The sequence below is a fragment of the Nicotiana tabacum genome, chromosome 24, assembly GCF_000715075.1.
Source record: "Nicotiana tabacum cultivar K326 chromosome 24, ASM71507v2, whole genome shotgun sequence".
NCBI lineage: Eukaryota > Viridiplantae > Streptophyta > Magnoliopsida > Solanales > Solanaceae > Nicotiana > Nicotiana tabacum.
In genome coordinates, this window is record NC_134103.1 from 8,211,904 (window position 1) to 8,233,090 (window position 21,187).

Consider the following 21,187-nt stretch of genomic DNA (forward strand, 5'->3'; position numbering starts at 1 on the left):
GACACAAGGTATTATAGCGATTATGAGTAGCAAACTACAATGTATTGAATACTTTTCCTTTCGTATGATTTTGATTTATCCTTTTGAATATTTAATCTTCTATTGACTTTATTCTTGAATCCCAACTTAGTTAATATTGTTCCATTTGTGTGATTTATATTATTTTTGTATTTGCTTAGTTTCTTTTACGCTGATGTAGAATAGTTGATGGATCTATACTCTAGCCACCTTTCATATTTTCTTAATTCATCATCTTTTAAACTGTGAAAATGTCATGGAGTTTTGCTAAGTCCTGTAAAAGTATATATGTTAGTGCATTCTACTTCTACTAGTGATGTTTACATGGCACTAAAAATTACCGAAAATTTACCGAACCGTACCGATACCGAAGAGAAACCGACATGATTGGGACGGCTTCGAAAAGTATAATTTTGGTTATACATAATAGAATAACCGAAAAATTAATATGGTACAAAATTTATAAAATAACCGGCCGAACCGAATCCATTGACACCCCTACTCTTGCTTACTGTTGTACAATTTTATCATTACACTCAGTGGCGGAACCACTCATCAGAAAGGGGAGTCAATGGACACTCGTTCGTTCGAAAACTACACTATATTGTCCTGTTAACTATGATTTTAAACTGCTTTTAGTTTTCTTTGATCACTCATCCTTTCTGCAGCCAACCATCTTTATACTCTATTTTTGCATGCATGCATCCAAAAACTTTTCTTGCCTTTTCTTTCACCATGTTTGATCATCGAAAAAATGTCATCTGTTCCCTTCACATGCTTCTAGTTAAAGTGATAACACTATCGAAAGACGATCCTTATATATATATACCTTCGCTCTCTATCTATCTATCTATCTCTCTCTCTCTCTCTATATATATATATAGAGAGAGAGATAGATAGATAGAGAGCGAAGGATACCTACCAAAATGAAGGGTAAAAACTTACCTGACGTGGAAAATTCTATTAATATTAACTTATCCAAATAAAATTAATGGTGAATATTTAGCTCTAGCTGGTGCCACGGTTGTTTCTTTTCATCTTTCGTTGAGCTGAGGATTCATCGAAGACTACCTCTCTATCTTCTCACGATAGGGGTACGGTCTACATACACTATCTTTTCCAGACTCATTCGTGGGATTATACTGAATTTGTTGTTGGCGGTAGTGGTAAATATTTAGCTTTGTGACAAGGGAATGCTAAGACAACTTCTATCTAGGGGCGAATTTAAGGGGGGCGAAAGGTGGTTCATCCGAACCCCATTGGCAAAAAAATTATAATGTGCATATATATACGGCAAAATTCAGTTTATACCTCTATATATTATATTTTGAATCCCCTTGACACGGCCCAAAAACATAGCTTAGTAGTCAAATGGATTTAAAACCTTTGTTATGTCACTAATTTAATTCCCACTCTCTTTTATTTTTATTTTTTACTTTTTTTTTTTGAACCCCTTAGCGAAAATTTTGCCTCCGCTATTAATAGATACAATTATACGTACCATCGCGATGCACCCAAGAGAGTTACCTGACGGTAAATAAAAATAAAAAAGGTAAAAATCATAGGAGATCAAAGTTAAAATTCCGACCGAGACCAAAAACACTAGCCATACTCCTGACTGCACTGCAAAAACTTACCTTACCATTGTGATTGCATGGTACTCAAGGAAGACCAAGAACTAAATCTTAATTATTCTTTTTTATGATGGAGTATCAGATCAGCTCGCATCTTGGCTAATCTCACGAGGAACTTGCTATCTCTCGCCAACACAACTACCGAAGTTTGAACAGATGAAAGAAAATCACCTAACGTTTTTTGTTTATTGACCACTAGGCGACACCCTTGAACGTAAAAAAAGGATCTTACTAGTGGGTACAAAAATAAAATATAAAAGATAATTAATTTATCCACTTCTATGGTTTCCCTCGCACCATATTAAATTTATTGACGTAAATCCTAGAATCACAACAACCAACTAAAGATGGGGTGACCATGTACTGACATCAGCTGCCTTTGACCAGTGTGATTCAATTACCTAACCATAAAGTTTGAAAAAAGAAAAAAGAAAAAAGAGAGGAAAAACTACAACTCTTGGATCCTTGCTGTTATTTGAAGCATGCCACCAACAAAAATTCTGGTATTTAAGTGGAGAAAGATAGAGAGCAAGACTATTATCTACGAAATTTTGAACCGTGCTCTATTGCCCCTCAGGTATTCCTCGGCTATAAAAAAACACAAAGATTACATGCATGCAAGTGCAGAAAGGGTTCACCCGACCCCCCTGCAGAAACATATAAGTCAAAATTAGATTTGTACCTCTATATTATAATATTTTGAATCTCCTTGACACAACCCAAAAGCAGCATAGCTCAGTGGTCAAGGGGTTCCAAAATCTTTGCTAGATTGCTGGTTCAATTCCTATTTGCCACATTCTCTTTTAATTTTTTAACTTCTTTTTTTCAACCCCTTAGCGGAAATCCTGCCTCCGCGCATATATTGACCTACATACAAGTGTATTTCCTATTATGGAACACCAATTAAAAGAATTATGATAGGGATACACTAAGATTGCACAAGTGAATTATGATAAACCTATAACTACAGTTAATATGTTGTCAAAATTTCTGCACCAGTTTTTGTAATCAAAATTGTATGTTCAAACTGAGCAGCAGGGCTACCATCAGCAGTCAGAGTTGTCCAGTTATCTTCCCATGTTACACATTCTGTGCTTCCCAATGTAAGAATAGGTTCTGCAATAAATACAACAGAGTGATGCAAAATTAGTACTCTCTTCACTTGCTGAAAGTGCAAAAAACAGACTACTGATAAAGGTATACATTGCATAGAAAAGTTAGTCTAGAAAGGAAGTAAAGTAACCAATCAAGTTCAACTTTCACAACTGATTTGTCTATTTTCCTTATTATAACTTGCAAGTGAACTCAGAAACATTTTGCAAAAATTGGAAATATAGACTGGAATGAGAAATAGAGAGGAGCAAATAAAGAAAAAAGTGCACAATCTAGTTCTACAGGATACTTGCTACCTCAGCACCGGGTAACACTATCAACCAAGGCTTGAACAGATGGAAAGAAATCACCTAGTGTGTTGGTTTCTGCTGGGATTTACCCCAAAGAAAATTTTGGAAGAACTATTACTACACGAATTATAGTTTTGTGTTAAGGCCGTCGACATAGACATCAATGTCTAATCGATAAAAGTATCACTAGACAAATGTCTAATGTATAGCAGCTTGGCATTGTGGTGATTTTATAACCATCATGTCAATAAATCACATTTTCTATTTTTGACAAAAATATAGCAGTTTGTTCTCCGATTTTCTCCCAGATAGAAGAGCTCTTTGATCACTCACTAAAATCAAATTTAGGATATAATCATTATCCTAATGCACTTACCAATGGTAAATGTTTGCCCTTCAACCATGGAGCCAGACTTGTCATTACCTGCCAAAACGGATTATATTAGGAAAACTAGTAACCAATAATACAACTTGAACATCTTTTGTCACACTCTGCAGTCAGTCAAAATATAATTTGTTATAGCTTTAGCATGCATTACCTAGAACTCGAGACCTAAAAAGTACTCCATAGTATAAAATTTAACACTAATTCTTGACATGTCGAACAGTTAAAGGGCAAATGTGTACAGGGACTAAACACGATGCTAGGAGAGGTAAATGACTATTCCTTTCTGAGTTTTATGCATCAAGTATTAAATCGACAAAACTCTTCCAGCACTTTCAGAACTTTTACTGGATGAACAGAACTGTGGTAGTAAATGTCAAAGTAAATGAAAATGAGAGTGACTTACGGTGATGATATATGAGTGGCTCAGAGTGAAATACTGTCCCAATACCGTGACCAACAAAACGATCTACAACACCGTAACCAAATTTTTCGGCATGTTCACTGAAACAAAATTCCAGAATGTTACATGTCCATGAAAGAATGTCAACAAAAGACAAAGTACATATCACAAGAAATAATATTAATTGTTTCGCCGCAATACTTTCTAAACACCAAATTGATTATTCAAAGTTTCAGCAAAAGCAGCGAATTTCACAAGTGTATAATCAAGGGACTGATATCTTAACAGGAAAAGTTCGACATGAATAGGAGTTAGTAAATAGAGAGAACATTGAAGCTTCAAAATATCCCAATCACCAAATAATGATCACAATGATACCATATTCAGAGAAGTACCTAATTCTCTTTCCTATCTTCCTAAAAAGAGCGCCATCTTTGCAAACAGCAATGCCTCTTTCCAAGCACTCCTCAGTTACCTGCCATGGTAAGATAACACAGATATGACTTCACAAGCATCGCATGATCAAAGTGATATCGATTTATATTGTTAATTGCTGATTTTGGATCTTAATTCTTAACAAGTATTAGCATAAGCAGGAGCTCTGTTCCAAATATCAGTGAACTGCTTAACTATTCAGAAGCAAACTTTATAAAGCTAAATGAACCAAAAGATTTATCATTCCTTCCATAGTTAATTTTTTTACCTTTACAAGGCGCTTTATGGATTCACTCACGTCGCCACAGAAAAAGGTTTTTGACGTATCTCCATGATAACCCTGAGAAAGGAACCGAGCGAGATCCTTACAAGGTTCATATGGAATTCAACAGCAGAACTTACAAGAAAAGCAATTGTCCTTCTAAATAAGTAAGAGTATAGATTGGCTAGCAGTAAAAAGGATAGTATATGTAACTCTATTACAATATATAACAGGGGAGTTGACAACTTACATTCAGATAAACTGTCACATCAATATTTATTATATCTCCATCCTGCACAGTAGATTAAGGTTTGTCCTGAAAAAACACACCGAAAGTTGAAGCAAGAGAATTGCATTTTAAAGTAACAACCTGTAGCTGGCGGGAGTCAGGTATTCCATGACACATACATTCATTGACAGATGTGCATACACTCTTTGGAAAGCCACCATAGCCTAAGGGGGAAGGATAAGCGCCAGCATCAATTATCATTTGGTGCACAGCTTTATCAATTTCATTTGTCGTTACTGATGGCTGATAAATTCAAGGAAAAAAAAAGAACATATAATTACATGTTAGAAGCTTCAAAGGAATTAAAAACTCGTAGACAAATAAGATATGATCTAAAACTCTTGCCGATAGAGATCTAATATTCATGCCATTTCTTCATTTTGCATCGGATCTATGCCCATTTTGGAGAAAACATTTTACGAGAATCCATGGATGAGAAATTCCTAGTCTGATCTTTGTCAAAGTCAGCAATTTATCACCAGATGCAGATTTTCCAAACATATTTTAGTTGAACATCATATAACTTCTAAATACAAGGATCATACTCCTTCATAACCAGCTCCTCTAATTTATTTTGCTAAAGCAGCTTGTCTAAAAATTTCCGTAAGTGCTAAAAGAAAGTTACAGAGAAACTAATTTTTAGCTGAAAAGGACGATGTAAGTTATCCTAATAATAGACACCTTCACCAAGCCCTTTTCATTATCAGCTGCTTCAGTTAGATAAGAGAGTCGAATCTACCAATTATGTGCTACACGGTGGTCATGTTCCCCATTGTAATATAAAGCGTGATTTAAGGGATAGAAACTAGTTAGCTGTATTATAGCCAAGCTTTCTAAAACTAGAAATTGCATATCTACCTGTATTTTCTCTTGTGATCATTTTGAAGACAATACTATTATCCAGAGCATAGCATCTGAAATGTCCTTCTTTTGCATGTTTCTCAAGCAAACTTAAGCTTTCTCACCGTACACGCCAATTACACAAAATTACCATAAGTGAAGTAGAACGGGCAAAAGTAATGAAATGCTAACAAATAAACTTTGAGTTGAAACATTCCAAGTACGTTAAGGGTGAATTATCCTATCTTACAGCTGTACACGTGCTAGACAAGTACAGTTGAAACGACCTCTTTAACAATCAATTAAGATGGATATCAAAGAGTCTCACCCTAACCAAAGTTCCTGCATAGTCAACCACACGTGCAGCCAACTCACACGCAGCCCTCATGCGAGCTAAGCCTTCAACATCGTGGATCTGATATTCACTTGTGATATCTGGTAACTCTCTTGAACCTACATATGGAGGCTTAGGTATGTCATCAGGCACGGGAAGCTGTTGTGATACTCTTCCACGCCTTAAAGGCGGCCTTCTTTTTGCGGTGGTAGAACTACGAAGCTCACGTTCCCTGTATATTAATAAATCATGTCATTATTTTCTTATTTTTCTCCTTTACTCATGAGGCACCAATAAACAGTCATCAAACTACCATGGCAAACAAGAAGCCAGAGAAAAAAAAACAATAAAATTCTGAGGAAAAAAAGTCATACCAAAAGGAATAATATTCACTTTAGCAAGTTGGAAAGAAAAAGATTTGCATGATATTTAACAGTAAATCATGTACACCAGAAAAAGACTAGTTCTTTAAATCTTCTATAGCAAAATTTCTCTATATATCTTCGATAACAAAATTATTTTGCACTGCTTCATCCTCTCTATTCACAAGCACTACAAGCGTAGAGTGTAGGCAGATATTACTCCTACCTCATGTGAGATAGAGAGGCTATTTCCAGTAGACCTTCAGCTCAAGAAAAGTGTTCTCAAAATAAGTTTGAAAAATACAAGAGTAAAGACGCTATGATGAAAATACTGAAGAAAAGAAAGTATTGACAGCCAAAATAGTAAGATAACCAAAGCAAAGGAAACAACGGCAGAAAAATTGAAGAATAAGATAATAATATTCCTTTTCACAAGCAATGCATTTGGAGAATTTCTTTCACACAAGATTCAATATGGTAAGAATGAATGGAAATCTTACAAATATACATAGTGACAGAGCCATAGACAATGAAGGGGTTCAACTGAATCCCCTTCGTGGGAAAATCATACTGCACAAATAGGGTGAAAACAATGTTTCTGTCAGAGGCGGACCTATGCAGTAATTAGAAGGGTCACCGACACGCAAAGAGTTCGGCAAAAATTCCGTGTATACATGTATATATCTTTAAAAATAGTGATTACAAAGCAGATTTGGTTGAATGCAAAAGTTCAACCGCAACTTTCAAATCCTGGGTCCGCCTTTCTGTACATACATATATATATATATATATATATATATATATATATATAAATATAAACTTTTGAATCCCATTGACACAAGTGAAGTTTTCATTATAATGGCAAAGGTAGTTCAAAAGTTGCTTTAAGCCGCAAGTTTGAATTTTTTGAATCCCTTGTTAAAATTTCTGGCTTAGCTACTAATTACATAATAGAGCAATATGCTACACTCATCAGCACACTTCTTAAAAATCAATTAAGGAAATTTAATCGCTTTTAAAGAATATGCAATCTCAATTCTTGAGAAAAACAAAAGGAGCAAAACAACATGGTGAAACCCAAATAAACACAACATACCTTCTAATCCTCAAGGCCTCCTCCAAACCCGATAATCTTTTTGCGTAAATTACAAGCTGCTTAGTAAAGTTTGCATTTTTACCTACAAATGAACCAAACCCAATAAAGAAAATCAAACATACAACAGAAAGTAATACCAAAATCCACCAAAAATAATCAAACAGATAAGTGCTTTTAATATCATAGTTTCATAAACTGAATGTCTAAATAAAAAAAATGACTTACTAGGGAGGTTAAAAGGATACTTTCCCTTGAGTTGAGAAGCTGAAGATAAAAATTTAACTTCACCATTAAAGGAAGAAGCTGTTGCATGTGAAAGGGATATAGCAAGTGCCATTTTCTTTACTGGTGCACATACACACACACAAAACTGTGTTTTTTGCTAGGAGGGGATAACGAAGATTTTTTTGCACTAAATAGGCCGGATGCTATGTGAAAATGGATCCTTTTATCTTAATAATATTTGGGCCTTTATTGTGGACATGGTCCCTATTCATGTAAGGGGGATCTTCAAAAAATTACAGAAATGACACATTTTGGGTGATGTTTAACTTTTGACCATGGGATAAAAATTCAAGGTCAAAAGCTAAAAGTATTGCTCATGAGTCATGAGATAAGCGAGAGCAGTACTTGTTAAACTTGAAATTCTGGCCATGGGCAAGCACGGACAAAAATTAAAGACCATCCATTTTGAGGGCTATTTGTGTTCTTCACTCGAATCTTAACATTTTGGAATCTACAGAACTAGCCTTAGGATTCACTGTTTATTTTTTCTAATCGGTATACATGAATTATACATTAAGTATACACAAAATATATTATGCATAGATTATTTAACAAGCTATTTTTAGTTTAACGGTTGGGTGAGTAGCTATTTAGGTTAATTCTTCTAACATTATTTACCCGTCTGGTTGTAGAAGTTTATAACCATCGTTGATTTATAATAAGTGTATAAACAATATAATATATACACACAAATTATACAATGATTTTACCGGATAAAATTTATAAAGAATAAAGATTAGAATTATTTTGTGATGTGTGGTCTGGAAACTTGAGATGTGTACTAAGTTTGTTTCATGGAACCTTTTATCACCAGTTAACTTCCAGTACCGATGGGTCATTAAAAATAATATATAGTTGTACATTCAATTACTCAAATTAAAAATTAATCGGTAAATGTATAGTATATGTATAATTTATAAATAATATGTATATACTCATATATAATTAATTTATAATTTATATATAAGCGGCTAGAAAAAAATAAACAATGAACTGGTCTGGCTATTTATGTAAAGATTCTTTTTGAAGAATTAACCACCAATCTAATATGAGTCCAATTGGGCAAACCGTACCAAAAATTCACCGTAGAACTCGGCATTCCTCCTTTCTTTTTATTTTTATCTATTACAGCGGAATCAGGAAAAGGAATAGTGTTTATTTTTTTTAATGATCTCATTTTACAATAATAATAATCGTTCAAATGCCTTTTCCTTAGAGATAAAATAAGAATAATTTTTTTTAGAAAATTAATTAATTAAATAGTACAATAAATACAGCCATATGAAGGATCGTGGAAGCTAATTAAAGTTTGGAAGGTTACAATTGTAGTGTCAACCTCAGTAATATTTTCTTGAAAATAAAAGCTTCATTTTTTTTAAGAAGCTAGAGTATATGCTACTGAAATATTATTCCATATTCTTCCTTTATCTTCCTATGGTTACATGTACCAACAAAAAGAAGAAAAATGAAAATAAAGTAAGTAAAATACAAAACATGGAGTGGACAAACATACCGTACAAGCATCTTACTGCCTGTTAAACATGGTGCATTCCTTGTCTCAGATAAGGTTGTCTCCTGCACTTTCATGTACATACATACACCTACCATAAATCTCATCTTCTCCAATTTTTCTTGGCTAATTTTGGGGCGAGTTCTTTAGATACAAGTGAATTCATTATTTTCGTCTCAAATAACTATGTATGCATTAAAGGACAGTCTGGTGCACAAAGTATTCCGCATTCACGTTATCTATCCTTAATGCAAGTATTACTAGCTGCTTTCACGGCTCGAACAGCTGACCATAGGCGGATCTAGGATTTTTATAACATGGGTGCATCACTAAAAAAAAAAGGAGAAAAAAGGAAGTATTAAGCAGAACATTCAACCAAGTGCACTATTTAACCTCTTCGGGGCATGGGTGTGAGGCTGCCAACAAATAATATTAGACCAATTTTAAAAAATATGTACATAAAATATATAATTTGACGGAAAGACCATAAGTTCACGTGCCTCATGTATTTGCCTATAAATTCGGCCCTGCAATTGACCTATAGGTTATCGTCATTGTGCCACCAACTCTAGATCTTGGATTCGTGTCTACTTCAACCGCTCTTAAGAAAAAGAAGTATTTTACATTTTTAAGTTGTTTACTTTTGAGATGGTGATTAAAATATAGCAGTAATTCTTGTTTTCGTATATATTCAACCGAACTAATTGCGATCGAATTATATATACGTATATACAAAAGAATTAAAATGTGTGAATCTATAAAATATACTAATTCTAAACTCACTCACTCTATATTATAGATTTGTATATGCTTCAACCACTCCAAAAGAAAATATAGATTTGTATATGCTTCAACCACTCCAAAAGAGAAAAGCATTTTGTATCTTCTTTTAGTTGCTTACTTTTTGAGATGAGAATTATTATCTTTTATAGCTGTAATTCGTAACTTCGTATATAATTACTTTGGTTTCGGAGAAATTAAGCTATCATTGACAATTGTGAGAAGAAAATTTAGAAGTAAAATTCATGTATTTAAGAAGATCGTGAGAGAACATGTTATACTCTTAACTATATGTAGTTTCCAAGAAAATACATGACTTTTAACAGAAATTGACTTAGTCTAAGATGCCACTTAAGAATCTTGTTTAGACAAAAACACGTGTGATGATCTTTTGACATTTTCAGTTTTCAAAGCTAATTCACAATCTTTCATCTTTAACAAAGCCAATTATTAAAATAAAAATATCAAGTTGTATTTGCTAGCTTTTGAGTTTTGTGGTTTAGAGAGAGATTTGATTCTAGTTTATATGCTTGCTTTGACAATGTTTAATACACATTATTTTATAGATGTGAATATTAGAACTTTCATGCATTAACAATTATATTTTGGATTTGGTTACGTATCATTGAGAATCATTTTAATTAACTAATATTCTCATTTTTCTTTATTAAAGAAAACTTTGAAGATAAGAAAACGAATACGCTGAACCTGATTAATTAATTGAAGAACATAGAGTTTATCGATTTATTGAAGAAAATATTATTGTCTGGAAAATAGATGACAATATCAGATATAAAAGAGTTTTTGAAAGCATAGAAACAGATTTTTACAGCTTTTCACTCACTACGAAATATTTGTCACAAGATTCGTTCATTTTACTTTAGTTCTGCATTAGATTCAGTACATGAATCTGGACTTCCTTTCTTTGAAAAACCAAATATTACATGATAAATCATGCATATTATTTGAAATCTGATAAAAAATAACTACATAACTGAATATTATTAAGTACTTTAATAATGTGAAAGTTGTTGAAGAATATGACATGATTAGTGTTCTATTAAGAAAATAGTACGGACGAAAAAAAGAAAGTACGATGACAAAATGCCCCCCCCCCTCCCCAAAAAAAACCCCACCCCACAAAAAAAAAAAAAAAAAACCAATCACAACATTCAAGATTATGAAAAAAATACTACTTCCGATCCATATATAATCTCTTTTAAAGTTTTTCCCACACCCTTTAAAAAGATATTTGATAGTCTTAATTATACTAATCATAATACGTTTTTCTCTACTTAAACGTCACTTGATTAATGGCACCACTCTACTAATTACAATATTAAGAGTAAATATGAAAAAAGACCTTTTATCTTAAATCATTAAAATGTTTTGAACCCCCCCCCCCCCTCCCCAAAAAAAAAGTTCATATAGATCAAATAAATCCGACACCACTTATCCACGTAGTCGAGATCATCAATTCACCATTCAAATTTTTTAATGCATCTAAAGTGAAAAATAAAAGAGAAACTGATAGAAAGAACGACAATAACCAAAGGCCAAAGAATGGGAAAAAGTAGAAAAAAAGGTAAGAGTCCATAGACCAGTTGTTGCAAAAAGGCTCTCAATGAGAAATAGGATTGATCCTATATGCATGGATTTTATACTATCAATGTATTTTTATTTATCGGAACAGATCATATACTTTATTTTCTAGGTTATTAAATTAGTTACCTCATATTGTATGTCACTTTACTGCTTGTTTGGATAGTTGTTACCTATTATATTATAGCATATTTTTACTTTAAGTATAATATTTATCTTGACGTGCGGTACTTAAATCTATCATTACGTAATGATAAAAAATATCACTTTACGTAACAAACTGATTCGGTGTGGTCATGCCGCTACCTTTTTTTTTCTCATCTTGCCCTTCTTTTTTATTAAATAATTATATTTTATTTTTTACCCTATATTTTTATATAATAATTGTATGCCGTACCCTTATTTTTGTAATATTATAAATTTATTTTTCATATTGCCGGTGCATGACATCATGAAATAACAACAAACGAATAATCTATTCAAAATTTGTATTCATCAAATCAATACAGTACAATACGATGCAATATAACATATTATAAATATATAATTGATGTTGGGCATATTTCGATATGTGTTGATGTTACTTTACCCATGTTTTAACCGTTTTTTGATGCTATTTGATCTTTAAAATGCCCAACATGGTTTAATTATTGGTTTTATGACTAATTGAGTTGTGTGTGATGAATTAGGGTGTTTGGAGTACAAAAATATGAAAAAAAGGTGATCTAGGTAGAGGAAGATGGGTTGGATTTCGTGCACCCTTAGCAGTGAAGTTGGCCCATAGCATCCGCACCTGGGCAAAGCTGAGAAGGAGGAACAAAGGGTGGATGCAACGCATCTACCCTAGCATGCGAAGCTGAGAAGTGGAGGACGAGGTGGATGCGACGCATCCACCCCAGCATCAATCCCTGTAGCCAAGTCGGATTAGGAATAGGAGAACTTTAGCCCACGACTTTTGTACGCAATATATAAGCTAAAAACGCCTCTTTTAGGGCATCTAACATATTTGGAAGGGGGAAAAAGCCACGACAAAGCTGTGGAGGCCGGAATTCATCAAGTTCTATCTTTCTCACACCAAATTTAGTAATTTTTATGTTTCTTTGTATGATTTGTTGTTTGGCTACCATGTCTATGTGGAGCTAAACTTCACGTTCTAGGGTTGTGGTTTTTTTCATGACTATTGTTATTCGGATATTGATTTTGACTTCTTGATTTATCATATTAGTTTATTTATTCAATCTTGCGCTTAATTATTTAATTACTTGATCACCAATTGAATAATATCTACGAATCTAGAATTGAACTCGAAAGTGGGAATTCTATATTGCATATAGGATTGAGTAGGGCAAGTTCTTGAACTCGGGCAACGGGGAACAGATTCGTGGTTAGGATAGACATATACCTAATTGCCTTGCTTGGTTGATTTACAGGAATTATAAATGCGTTCTTGTTGATTCTAACTCCATAGACATATAGGCGTTAGGTTAGCTTGAATATGCGAGCAGGAACTCGACAGATTCTTATGAGCAATATTAACCCTGTTAACCAATAAGCTAGATAAATTAGTCGGTCAATTCAATTGAAGAATACAATAGGATTGTTAGATAGCCCATAACCCTAGATCGTTTTCATTACATTGATATCATAAAAAATCTGCTCTTTCTCTGTTCAAAGTTCATTATTTATATTTTTTTATTTAATTAGTTTAGAATAAAATATTTTTAGGTTTAATTCTTGTTTAGATAATTAGGATAGTCTAATTTAGTTAATAGTTAATCATAAGTCCTCGTGGGTTCGACATCCGACTTTTAGTCACTTTATTACTTGACGACCGCGTATACTTGCGTGAGTGTGTTTGGTCGCAACAATAATCAAGCGATATGTAACAATCGTCCAAACAAGCTGTTAATATGATGATGTAAAAATATTTAATTATATCAGTATATACAAATTAAACTCTAATAGATAATTGTTCTCATATCTCATCTCCCACTCCCTACCGAGAAGCTACAATTCAACTATCTCTTTCTATTCTTGTTGATCTTCGTAGCCCACCATAGCAAACTATATTACCACAAATAGATCCCCCAGATTTGAGACATTGTAATATCATATTAGCAGGTGAGTTGTAACTTGTAACCTACAACTTTTATCTTTTTTTCAAAAAGCATCAATTATAGGAAAGTTCCCAAAATCATATACAGATAGTTCTAGTTGGTCGAAAGTTGTGTATGAACATGTAATATTCAATACAACAAAACTGCTAAAATGCCCCTTTTGTCTATTCACAAATAATCGCCCACTGGCTCAAACAGCCCACCCTTATTATCAAAACAAGATTGTTCACACGCTAAATTAAAGGTTTCGGGTTTTGATTCTAAGTATGGAATCGTGTATATTCGAAATCATTTTATTTTTAATGTCAGAATTTTCTATGCAAATTTAAATTTGATCGAACTCCAATAAGTGTTGAGCACCGGATTTAAAACAAAATTTCAAAAAAAAAATGGATTCTTTATAAATTTAATGAACGTGTGTTTTTGTATGTGAAGAGAGAGAAAGAGAAAAGATCAGGTACATGTATGCAACATAGAGATATTTTTGAAAGCAACAACACTCCAAAAAATAACATGAAATTTGCCAAACAACTTGGAATTAACTATATTAAAAAGAACAATAAGAAATAAACAAGAGCTCAAAATTTGAAAAGAAGTGATTCACATTTTCTTTGTTTTCACATCACCTAAGTTAGCTCACTTTTGAGCTATTTCTTCTTCTCTAATACTAATATACAATTGAAAGTTTTTTATGCAACTTGCATCTTCTAAAATAAACTTGAAAAGTACAAATAAAACAAAAAAGGGAAAGTTACTATTACATGTTACAAGGCATTAATAATAACCCTTTGTTTCTTTCTACATGACTCAAATGTCAACAACTCCATCTCTATCCTTCTTTTGCCACCACTGCAACTAGTCATATTATTATTGTTATTATTATCAACAACAACATTACTTACAGCTGGTACTTCGCATATGTTAACTCCAAATAATCTCACCATTTGTACTTGAGGAACTTGAACATGACTAGCAACTGCACTACTAATTGTAGGTGTCACATTCCTGGCCTTAAAATCAATGTACAATTGCTTATCTCCGCCCGTGGATCGCTGAAAGCTAACAATATCGCCGGCCTTCAAATTTTTCTCCTTAACAAAACGACTCCATCCTTTTGTCAACACATAACTTTGGCTACTATTCCAATAGGAGTATCTAAATCTCCAAACTTTCCCATTCAAATCTTCAAAGTTTAACAAAACCCCTTTTGAAGTATTTCCATTTTGTAAAGGGAAATGTTTTTCAGCATGTTGTTTTGGGATAACAAGCCTATTAAGTTTTCCAACATCACTTGGTGTAACAGCTTTTTCAAAGAGCTGTTCACGCGCTTTGTTGACTTTGTCAACACTACTAAAAAATGAACTCATTAGCCCATCTTTAGTACAATATGTTCTTTTACCATCTTTACTAAATCCAAAATTTTTCTTGCTTTGCTCAAGCTCATCAATATATGTATGTTTACGAAGCATGTCAACAATTTCAGCCTTTGAATGAGAATTCAAGAAAGCAATTTCCATATCATCATTTTCTTCATTTTCAAGCAAGGGCTTGAAATTTGTAACAGCGTCGCGGCCACGAAAACGTTGGGCCGCGACGTCATAAGCCCTAGCGGCTTCATTTTCTTCGTTGAACGTACCTAACCAAACCCGTTGATGTTTTTCATAGATTTGTGCACCCCATCGACCATTTGGTTGTGGGACCACACCTTTGTACCTTGAAGAAGGAAGTTTTCTTGATTCAGCTTCAACACCATTTTCAGCATCTATTATCACACTTGTTCCACTTCCCATTCGGCAAAGACTTTCCGGCGACTTCGTCACCGGTAAAGTCGTCGTGGATATTGCCGGAGCAATGGATAGAGAGTCACTAGTTGTGCTCTCATCTATGCTGCTGCTTCCTTCCATTTTCTTTAGTGTTGTGTTGTTTGTTCTTTTGATGAGAAAGGAAAAGGAGGTCTAAAATAGTTCAACAATTGGTTGTAGAAAGTTAGAGAGAGAAGAGAGTTTGAAGAGTATGAATTGGTTGTTGATAGAATGAGTAGTTCAATATATATATATATAGGAAGTCTACCCTATTTTTTGTGTGCAATAAAGATTATTTTTCTATGATAAAAGAATATAAAATACTACTTCAATTGAAGATATGGAGATGTGGGTATTATGGGTCAACCCAAAGAGAAGAAAGAGGTAAGGAACTAGGAAGATTCATTGGTGGTAAAGTGGGGGAAGGTGTTTAATTAGTAGTATGTCCTAATATGGAGTATGCCAGGGGGTAAATTTATGAATATATTTTATAACATATACATTGAAATGTTTTACAGCATCGTCAGTATAATTTAATTTGTTATAATAGATTATTGGCTAACGTTATTACATAGAGTTACATGTAATTACATATTATATCACCTTATTGTATGAATATTTGTTTTCTCTGTGCGTAGACATTAAATACTCAATGCGGGTAAGTTTTTACGGGGTGAAAATTAGTATGAAATGTGTGTGTATGTATGTATAGGTTGTGGGCTGGGTATGTGAGGTGGGGGCAATAGATAAATGAACAAGTTGATGGGGTTCACATGACTGTGGACCTTATGTTATTGGTAAGTTCATCCCCCCTGAATTTTGCTGCTACTGATATATCAGGACCATAAGCATGGCATTGAGCATCCCTTTTTTATTCTATTTTTAATTTTTCATGTTTATCTGGATTGCAATTGGTGAATTAAAAGCAACATAAAGTAGTAGATTTACATGAAGTATCAGCATCAAGTAATATAAAAGGAAATTGATGAAAAGAAATTAATTATTATTTTTGCTTTATGGATTAGGTATTCGAAATTCACTAACTCGATTAATTCGAATATATCGAGCATCCTAAATTATTGTTACTCCCAAGGCCGGATGCGACTTTGAAGTAGCTGGTTCAGATAAACCCAGTATTTTCGGCATAGCACATAAATTTATGTGTAAAAGTTCATTAAAATTACAATAAATAGTAGCTATGAACATAATTTTAAAATACAATGGATTCAATACTAAGAACCTTAAAAGTTGAACTCATAGTTTAAATATTATAAATTCACATGATGGACAAATACGAGGCGGTACCTCGGTAGTGCCCTGTTGATATATCTTTACTTATGTTCTTGTCTTTGGTGATTTTATTTCATTAATATGTAAATTCTTATCTTCTTCCGTGATGTACTAGTTGACATTATTATTATTATTATTATTATTATTATTATTATTATTATTATTATTATTATTTTCTTTAATTGGTACTTATATTTTTCAAAGTTTGTGCTTCCAATGGGATGGGGTGTCATGGGCCAATGTTAAAAGGAGGGGGAAATTGATGGACTTAAAGACAAAACTATATCCAACCCCAAGAATTTTCCCATAATATCTTACCTGGCAAGAATTGATTGGTCCTTCCCATCTTCATTTTGTCTTTATTGGCTAGGTTCAACTTCAACCTTAGTATCTATGATCTCAAATTTTTTTTCAATCATTTCAATAATATTTCATCCAACATTGACAACTTCCTTTGTCCATCTCCCCAATCTCATCTCCAAGTGGGAGTTTTCCCCTTGTTTTGCAAACAGGGGACCTTGTTTTTTGTTCTTTTTCTCTTTAGGTTTTCTTCTTTTTTTCTCCTTTTTATCTTTTGATCAACTCTCAATAGGATATATTTGCTTTTAGACATGCAATAGGCTATAAGCTACTTGAAGTCTTACATAATAATACAATTATGTAATAATATCACTTTTGGATAACACCTGTGGTGTAAAAGAATCAAATTTTACTGATAAATATATGCAAATTATTAATTTTTAAGTTCTTGATGGTATTCTAGTATATTATACTCGAATTTCTGACCATCAAGTTCACAATGCGTACATAATAATATAACTTGGATTTTCTCACAAGCTAATTAATATTTGATCATTGTAAATATGTAATTATCCCAAAGGAATGAAAAGAAAAATTAAAGAATGTATAAGAATTCAAAAGGAAAATTACACACACACGCATATGTGTGTGTTCTTCGCGAATCTGTCGCTAATAGAATTTTTTAATAATCTATCGGTAATCTGTTGCTAAATAAAATTAGCAACAGATTTTGCAGCTTAGCTACATAATATTTCCGTCGCTAATTCCAATTTTTTTTAGTAGTAAGGACTTAAGTCTCTAGTTCATTATGACAATGTTCTTTAACTATTTTTGAAAAAACCATTGATTAATCAAAATGGTATTACTATTTGGTAGTTGTGATGAGAAATTTAAAATAATAATATGCTAATTTTTCCCGTGGGCTGCTCATAATTTATAACTAAGATTTTCAATTCTTGTAATGTGTTTGAAAAATAGAAAAATAAGATTGGTGGGAATTATAAAATGTTTGATTATGTACGGAAAAGAGTCCTCAAGTGTCACTATATGGGCCTACAATGGGCCCGAAAATTAATTAAAAAAAGCGTGTTAAATGGTGGGTTTTAGCTATTTGCTTTCTCAGTTTGTTATGTTGGCCCCATTTCTAGATTCCCTTGTTTATCCTAAATTTGTACCTAACTTAGTTACTACAATTATTTTATGGATTTAAATTATATAAACGGATAATATAAATATTTTTACATGTTTAGTGTGTTTAACCTATGATAGCATTTTAACTATTTCTTGTGTCTCAGTTTATATGGCGGAGTTCGAATTTCGTGAGCCAAATAAATTTTTTTTTGACTGTGATTTTTTCATGTATTTTAGATATTTTGAATTAGTAATTATTCTGGCTTATAGTATTTTTTATGTAGTTTTAGAATATATAATTTTTTTTCAAAAAACTAAAAGATTCTACGTCAAAATTCACATTAAAAATTAAGAAATTTGACTCTCGAAATCCGAGCTCTGCCATATAAATTAAGATAGATGAAGTATCATTTTTATTCCGTTACCAACTACAATTTATCATACAGATTATTTGCCTGTAATTACTTGTATAGAGCTTGAACTTTAATTTTATTAATTACTCATTATTAAAATTGGCAATCATCTAATCCATGGCTATAACCTGACCAATTATTTATGTGATTAATTACCTTAATTTTTAATTCTTTTTCCTAATTGGGTCTTCGTCAATAGTCAAAAATTTGGATTTTCGATGTACATTATTAAGTGATATATTTTATGAAATAAAAATGGTTAATCAATTAATTGCATGTGGGTGATTTTGGAAGAGCGTATATGTACGTTTCAATTGGAGTAGGAATACGGACAATTAGTTGTATTTTTATATAGTTTTTTAATTGCGAAATTGCCATTCCTTACAAGTGGGAACATATGAATAGATATGTTAGTTTGTCACATGAGATCATTATACATAGGATGGACCTACATTAATGTTTTCCCCTTGCTGCTAGACTTGTACCATAACCTTTACTCTTCTTAGCTTATGAAAAAAATTCAGAAACAGAGTCAGAATTTGAAGTTTATCGGTTCTAAACTTGTATCTAATTCATAGCTCATATTAATTACCGTCACACTTCAATATTTATACATATTTAATAAATCTTTTACTATAAATATATGGTCTAAACAAAAACTATAGGGTTTGTCCTAAACCAAACTAATATTATAGCTCCACTTCGAAAAAAAATGAGGAAACAAAGAAAGAGAAAGTTTAATTCAAGTTCGAAGATGAGATCATTGAATAGCTCATCCGATGAGACATTGACTAAGTCTAAATAATTATAAACTAGTTCTAATTTGTAAATTGAATTTATTTTTTATTTCTTCCATAATAATTTGCATATTTATCTTATATAATCGAAAATTTCGCGACTTGACTCGAGTTTCATTTAGTTATCTCTTCCATATATAATTATAATTACCCTGAATTTATAGTATTTTTTTTTTATCATGCCTATGACAACGTAATAATTGGACTGCCTTTGGAAATGATTGAATTTACTCAATTAGATAATTTTCTAAATGATTTACATAACCACATCATATGAGAGATGGACAAATCCAAGAAAATTATCTAACTAGAGCAAAATGGTATAAGAAGTTAAAAAAAAAAAATTGATTCTGATCAAATTCATACATTCTAATTTTATGAAGTACCTTATTGCTCATTATGAAAAAGGGTGTGGAAATAAATGTAATAATACAATATGGTCATCCCCATGCATACGTCGAGAACAGTAAACGATAATATATTTTTTTGTCCAAACTCCAAGTGCTTACCCCACATTTTATTATTATGTTAGTCCAAATTCCATGTACATAGTAGAAAATTAGGCACAAAATAAAGCTGCAAGATCTGGAAAAACTATGTGTTATCTCTTGAGATATCACAAGGTTCTTAACTTTATCATTCCATCTTAATTATACCCTTATATATGTTTTTATAATATTATTACTTAGTAAACTTCATATGATTCATAACTTTATATCAGAATATGTTTTTGGATAACTTAACCTCCCCCCCCCCCATTACACATATAATTCGAAAGAATGAGGTGGCAGTACATATATTATTGTTTGATTTAAAGAAAATATAGATAGTATTAGTAACTGTTGTCTTAAAATTTTAAATCCGTCTTTGTCCATCGCTCAACCCATCCTGATCTCTCTTTATTTATATATGTGTATGTTTGTATGTACATGGGCGGAACTAGAGGGAAAGGGTTCAATTGAATTTTCTTATCGAAAAACATACTGTATATACAAGGTTAAAATTATTTATTTTATGTGTATATATATAATAAATGTTGAATCTATTTGGTTTTTTTGTGTTGACTTCTTTATATTTTAAGTCCCCTTAGAAAAAGTTCTGCCTCTGCCACTGACTACTCGAACAATATTACTGAAATATGTATTGTTGCTATCTTATGAAAATCAACTTTACACAAATGGGATCATCTTTACATAATCCAAGTTAGTGGTCGGGTTTAATTTGATGATAAATCAACATCACTTGTTTCATCTGCGCGTCACAAATTTAAACTAACTAAAAGTTCAGTTAGTTGGTTTTGAACACGTTAATAATCTCACTAAACATGGTGATAATGCTCCATAATCACTTAATCCTTATCTACTATATATATTAATGCGTTTCTAATTATTTTTAAAATAACAAGATAAACACGTGAGCTTAGTTAAGTGCACCTCTACTCATGCTTTGCTTTTTTGTTTTTTCTTGTTTAATAACATCATTATCATCAATAACAACAAACACACATTCTTTACTAACAAAAAAATCATAATTATCTCTTTCGATTTTCATTTATCTCCTTTTCCTCCTTCTCACTCCACGTACATGTTAACCAGCTAATCTCAATATTATTATAATTATTATTAGATATCCAAATCATTCTTTTTTTCTTTGGTTCGACAATATCTTCTTTTTATTGGCTTGTTTAGTCTTTGAATTT

At 32.3% G+C, this 21,187-nt stretch overlaps 2 protein-coding genes across 3 annotated transcripts; both read right to left on the bottom strand.

The window, feature by feature from the left end:
• Positions 1-2,123: 2,123 nt before the first annotated feature.
• On the bottom strand, positions 2,124-7,902 carry LOC107812543 (methionine aminopeptidase 1B, chloroplastic). 2 transcript variants are annotated; one of them, XM_016637684.2, is made up of 11 exons: positions 7,687-7,902; positions 7,462-7,543; positions 5,998-6,235; positions 4,911-5,072; positions 4,791-4,832; positions 4,547-4,618; positions 4,239-4,318; positions 3,847-3,944; positions 3,432-3,479; positions 2,697-2,768; positions 2,124-2,519 (listed from the first exon to the last, which is right to left on the bottom strand). In XM_016637684.2, exons 1-11 carry the CDS (start codon positions 7,796-7,798, stop codon positions 2,464-2,466), a joined length of 1,062 nt encoding a protein of 353 aa, XP_016493170.1. In that variant the 5' UTR covers positions 7,799-7,902; the 3' UTR covers positions 2,124-2,463. The 2 variants fall into 2 exon arrangements, with proteins under 2 accessions (XP_016493170.1, XP_016493169.1); XM_016637683.2 differs by lacking the exon at positions 2,124-2,519 and having other exon boundaries at positions 2,535-2,768.
• A 6,437-nt stretch (positions 7,903-14,339) lies between these two features.
• Positions 14,340-15,839, bottom strand: LOC107829180 (AP2/ERF and B3 domain-containing transcription factor RAV1). The gene has a single exon (XM_016656645.2). The coding sequence runs from the start codon at positions 15,657-15,659 to the stop codon at positions 14,520-14,522; it is 1,140 nt and encodes a 379-aa protein (XP_016512131.1). The 5' UTR covers positions 15,660-15,839; the 3' UTR covers positions 14,340-14,519.
• Positions 15,840-21,187: the final 5,348 nt, after the last annotated feature.

Excerpts from the sequence above, each read along its gene's own strand:
- LOC107812543 (XM_016637683.2), bottom strand. The coding sequence starts at position 7,798 with ATGGCACTTGCTATATCCCTTTCACATGCAACAGCTTCTTCCTTTAAT. Across the intron at positions 6,236-7,461 it reads GAGGCCTTGAGGATTAGAAG|GGAACGTGAGCTTCGTAGTT; the intron begins GTATGTTGTGTT and ends ATTAATATACAG. Across the intron at positions 3,945-4,238 it reads AAGATAGGAAAGAGAATTAG|TGAACATGCCGAAAAATTTG; the intron begins GTACTTCTCTGA and ends ATTTTGTTTCAG.
- LOC107829180 (XM_016656645.2), bottom strand. The coding sequence starts at position 15,659 with ATGGAAGGAAGCAGCAGCATAGATGAGAGCACAACTAGTGACTCTCTA.